This window comes from Cariama cristata, unplaced genomic scaffold (genome assembly GCF_000690535.1).
Source record: "Cariama cristata isolate BGI_N322 unplaced genomic scaffold, ASM69053v1 scaffold19239, whole genome shotgun sequence".
Taxonomy (NCBI): domain Eukaryota; kingdom Metazoa; phylum Chordata; class Aves; order Cariamiformes; family Cariamidae; genus Cariama; species Cariama cristata.
Window position 1 is genome coordinate 1 of NW_009637641.1, and position 5756 is coordinate 5756.

The 5756-nt window shown below is 38.3% G+C and overlaps 1 protein-coding gene across 2 annotated transcripts in view; it reads left to right on the plus strand.

Moving 5' to 3' along the window:
* The first annotated feature begins 2282 nt into the window (after positions 1-2282).
* The window catches only part of TRMT61A (tRNA methyltransferase 61 homolog A (S. cerevisiae)), a 20088-nt gene continuing 16614 nt past the window's right edge, over positions 2283-5756 (plus strand). For both annotated transcript variants that reach the window (XM_009708418.1, XM_009708419.1), the window contains exon 1: positions 2283-2643. In XM_009708418.1, coding sequence (XP_009706720.1) covers positions 2313-2643 — 331 coding nt within the window. In that variant the 5' untranslated portion in view covers positions 2283-2312. The remainder of the gene's footprint in view (positions 2644-5756) is intronic.

Here is a 5756-nt window from a genome sequence, read left to right on the forward strand (position 1 = left end):
TCCTCCTCCTCCTCCTCCTCGGGAGGTTCCCGCTGCTGCCGTGTGAAGCAGCCAGGCTTCTCAGAGAGGGAAGAGGCAGCCTTCCAGGTCTGTGTGGAAGCTGGTCAGGAGAGGGAGAGGTGTGGCCGGGTTTTGGTTGAAGGGAACACGGAATCATTTTAGTGGTTTAATGCGAGGGATCGCCTGGGTCGTTGAGTTTAGGTCGCTGCAGTCATGGCAAGTCCGTAGAAAAGTCCTAACCCCTTGCCACAAGGCACTGCCTCACCTTCCCTTCCACTCCCACTCCACAGCACCGTGTGGCAAAAGTACTGCTGTACCAAGACATCTTCATGCTATCCAGAGAGTAAAAGAGAGAAATGTAGCAATAGTGCATGAGGCTTTATATTGGTAGGGAATGGAAAATGATGGAAAATGAATGAAAATTAATGAAAATGAGTGTTTGTAGATCACTGTGCTCCTTGCCATAGACAGAGACAAAGAAACTACAAAGGCTCCTCCCAGACCCCAAATTTACCCCAAGTGTATGAATATAACATGTTAGGTGAGATCTGAGTCTGAGAGATTTGTCACTTGGGATGCTAGCATACACTGTTGTGACAATTAGCTGTGGTATGCGTAGCAGCTCAAAGGAAGGCAAAGAAACTGGAAGCCAGTTTATGTAGTGGCTCAAAGGCAGGCAAAGAAACTGGAAGCCAGTTTGTGTATTTAAAGGGAGAATAATTCTGCCCATCCCTGCAGACATGCTGCAAGAATGTTGCTTTTGCACATGGGTGTAACTACAGTCAAAGTACTGTGAAAGAAATGGATTACAGTAGAGATCCTTTCAAATGGTACTGTTCTAACTAAACTGAAAACTACATTGCATTAATAGTACCTAGAATGAGAACTACAAGTGTCATTTTTGAAAGATTAAGACATGAGTGTAATCAGAATATGCAAATTCTAAAACGTGGTTAAGCATTTGTACTATCTCACAAAGTCCTGTTTGTATACATTTCTGAATTCATGGGGTACCCTTCTTACTATTTCACCATATGTCCAGACAGGCCTATTCTGCTTTGGCATCTGAATACCTTATGCAGTAAGAATGTCATAAGCTTTGGAGGTTTTGACCACAGGCACATCTGTTCATCAGTCTCAGTGACTGCAGCAGAAAAATTATAAATCTAGCTGCTTAACAGCAAATTGAACTACAAGTTTTGATCAACAAAAACAGACTAGAATTTGAAAACTAAAATTTTTTAATAGGACCAAGCTGTTACACACTGAAGACAAAAGTGCTGGATTCAAATCATTATTCTGAAACTAAAAGTAATACTGCTTTTAATTATCTCCTGGAACAAATACCAGAAATCTGACTTTCAAAGCCTTCTGTCATAGACTTTAATTTATAACTTTGGGATCACCGTTACTTTGTTAAACAGTTCCATGAACTGATCAACCTGTAGCTTAGATAGTTGTCTTATCTGAAAGACAGTGCCAGGTTTCATTGCAAGCTGCCTTCTAATGTCTAGATTGTCATCTTAAAGACAGCAAAATTTAACTGTAATTCTCTAAACAGCTTTGAGACCATGGGGCTAAAGTGATACAGCTGTTTGCATTAGCTTGCAAATGGTTGTTTAAACTTAGTTGCAGCACAGATCACTTCCCAGACAATTACTTTGCACCCCCAATGGCAAATTCTAGGCCACAATATTCTTTTTTCCTTGTAGTTAGTCAAATTTATGCATAAATTAAGGCAGATACTACCTTTATCCTATCTCTAAACCTTCATTTGGAAAACTTTCAAGTAAACTTTTGTTAGTAGTCCTAATAACTAGTGATTGATATCCAGATAAGTAACAGTTGTCTTATGTTGTAAATCACCAAGGGATAAGCCAGCAGATGGAAATAAGAGTTACTACTTAACAACATACTCTGAGAGCTTGTGAACTGGAATTGAACAGAGTGTTGAAATTGATACTAACTCCCAGTAGTGTTGTAAAGCAGGCTGAGTAAATTATAATGTATTTCCTACATTTTCTTTAAACTGTGCCATAAAACGGGAAAAATACTGGTTGTATTCAAATCTTTGGGATCTTTTCATTGATTTTAATTCGCTCAAGAGTGCAGTGGGGGGGAGGTCTCTGAACTTTATGGAGTTCTTTTGCTAACATCTTATTTGCACAGTATGGTTTTGTTCTGTATTGGGGAAAATAAAATTACTTGTTTCTGTGTCTGTAGTTTCAGCTCCATCGTGATCCTGCAAAACTCTCTTGACGTATTTATTCTTTTCTAGGTGACAACCATCAGCCACCTACAAGACTGTCACAATGAGTTTTGTTGAATATGGAGATACGATAAAGGATGGTGACACAGCTATTGTGTTCTTGGGCCACGAATCCATGTTTCCTGTGAAAGTCCAGCATGGCACTGTAACTCAGACTAAGTACGGGGTCATCAGGCATTCCACGGACCTCATAGGCAAGAAGTATGGCTCCAAAGTGACCTGCAGTAAAGGAGGATGGGTGTTTATTCTTCACCCAACTCCAGAACTGTGGACCATGAATCTTCCACACAGGACGCAGATTCTGTATTCCACTGACATCTCTATAATCACCATGATGTTAGAACTGAAGCCAGGCTCCATAGTATGCGAATCAGGTAATAATTAATATATTGAAATCCTTTATTAAGAACTAACACCAACACTTACATGAAAACACAGGCTTATTTTTAAGTTTTGCAAAAAAATATCTTTTTTTTTTCCATTGTGATATAATTTTCCCAGCCTACACATTGAGTAATTCCATTTCATGTGCACGTGTTGTCAGCTGCTGTTTCTTCAACAAGTGATGTTACCTCAGTATGCTGACCTCATATATGGGTATACCTTTGAGTATGTGTTTGATTAATTCATCTTCTTAGAATAAATATATAAACAGTTTTCTTTCCCTTTTCTAAAACTGTTGTTAAGTACTTCAAAAATATTTTTAAATGCATGGTTTGAATCAAAATCCAGGCTTTGAATTTGCGGTTTCAGAGAACATAGTTGAGATAACGTAGTGAAAGAGACTCTGATGATAGGGTATTGAACTAATAAGGGAAATAAATTGGCAATATTTAGATAATGTGATAGCATGTAAGTACAGATATTTTGTCTTTCTCTTCCAAAGTGTGATCCACGTGTAGCACTGCAACTGCACGCAAAATCACTGTAGCTGTATAGTACAATGGATGATGTGTTCATCACAGGGCTGTGTTTTGTTTCTGAATTTGGTTTAATTTATTGCAGCTTCCATGATTTTGCTTAATTTGCAAGTAAGGAATGACATTTTATATTAATAGATATTTTCCTGGTTAAATACTGTTTATAATAATGCTTTCATGACTTTATTACTGCAGGTAGTATGAGGCTTGCATGATTTGAGTGCATCTCTGTAATTTGGAAAAATATGAACTCAGGTAGTTTGTCCTTGTCCTTTGAGTGTTTTTATGAAGCAGTTTTGTACACTTCCCTCTCAAGCATAGATATGGCAAAGGATCAGCATGATGGGATTGTGCTGCACTGTATTTTCTTGCATTTAACATTTCCTGTTCCCAGCCAAGCATAATTTTGGGCAGCTTTTCAGGCATAATGACTACTTTCCAACACAACTGAAACACCACTTATCTCTGCATCCAATTGCACCATTAAGAAACAGGTGGTATATGGTGCTGGTTGCTGTATAGCAGCACTTAAAACAGGCAAAGCCATATGCAGAAGCCTCTGGTACTGCTAAAATGGTTGGATCCTGTGAGTTTATAATTTGGTTTGTAGGACGATCAGGCATTTTTAGGTTTGTCATGGGAAGCAGCCGTCTTGTTCATTGGGCAGCTCTTCACCTCTTCCCCTCCCTGCTATGTTTAGACAGGATGGGAAAATAAACACAGCACATTATTCAGGGTGGGGGTAGATTTGAATTGCGCCATGTCCTCCCTCACTTGGAATAGGCAAATGTTGAAGTACAGAGCTGCACATAAAATGTTTTCAGTGATGTCAAAGGTACCTAGAGAGGATGAAAATGTTTAAAAGCTCATTTACCTGAAGAGCTAAGAAATGGAAACACTTGATGAGGTAACCTATCCAGATTTCCAAAAATGTTATGAGTCAAAAGTCATAGTCACAAACAATCCTTTTTGCTAATGGGAAACTGTCCCCAGTTTATTTTAATGCCTATACTGTCAGTGTGTTATAACTTCAGCTTTCCAGGAACAGTGAACAGTTTTACTGCTGTAGTATGCTTGTATTGCTTGAAAGATTCACTGTTCACAAAGAAAGACAGACAGAGTATTGCATCAAATTCATCTGATTAACCTTGAAGCAAGAGATCTTACTGCAAATTTGCTTGCAACTGACCAGAACTGGTGATTTGAATTAAGAATTTTACAGGTATTGACAACTGGAGCCTCCAGTGTGATGACGTAACCTACTTTGGTGCCATCCTAAATTAGACAGTATTCAGTGATCCAAAATCATTAGTTCTAGATTAACCTTGTGTGGCCTAGATGGAACCAGCCTTACAGCGATTAATAGAAACAAGACAGGAAATCTGGTCTAGTAATGACATTTGAGTCTGCTTCCTGCTGGTGCTGGTTTTAGATGTATTTTGAGCATTAATTAGCATGGAGGGCTGTCTTTTTTATTATTTGAAATTGAACTGATATACATAGTTGCTGTATGGACTGGCAAAGCAGGCACTGTAAGAGGCCAGGCGCTTTTCCTCGTCTTACTAATTAGACCATGGAAGAGTGCCCTGCATTTACCCAGTGTAAGCAAGCAGAATTGTGGATTAGTCTCCACAACTGTATGAAGAAAGGATCGAAAAAGTAAGATGAAATACCCTCTGTGTCATGTTGTAATGCTGTGCATATGAGTATAAATTATCTTTTGTGTGTGATTATAAAAATTCAGTAGAATAACCAGAAGGCTTAATTTTATATCACTTGAATTATACAGTTTAAATTGATTAGTCATGATTTGTCACAAATGATATAAACATATTAATACAGTTTTTACTATTTTTAATCATCTTTAATAAATATATAAAGAGCAAGCTTGTCAGCAGTGTATGCATAATTAAAATTATGCGAGCATACTCTGTTGAGGCTATCAGGGAACTCGGCATCTGCCTGCGGTTTCATGACGGAGGTGTAGGAATATGATCCTTTTTCTGTCTTCTGCTAATTTCTAATTTATAAAGGTATGTTGAGATTTAAAAACTGTTAGCACTGTTACTGGAGATAAGATCTCTTGAAAGCGTTGGTCCCCAGTCTGAGGAATTCCCCACTCTGATACAGTCTTTAACAGCCCGATCTTTCCAGAATTAAAGGATACTTTAGATAGCTGCTGAAATACCTGCTGTGGGTGGCCTGGTAGCGTGAAACTTTAATTCTTGTCAGGTAACTCTGATCCCACTTGCATTCATTGCATGTGCAGCCACTGTCTAAATAAAGGAATAAGCTAAATCTTTTTTTTTTGTATCACCGCACTCTCCAAAACTGATCTTGATGTCATCCTCCCAGGCAAGGCTATTTTCAGTCCAGTAATTACAGCTGCCTGTAGTATAACAACTCCATTTGACAACAGATTTTGAAGTTTTTACGTTTATTTTTGTACTACATTGGAACCGATATGAAACCTTTCAGATATTTTTTCCAAACAAAAGTGTGTGGAACCCTTTTTTTGTTTTTCTTTCCAGTCCCTGCATATCAAGGCTTTCTTACTGTCCTCTTTC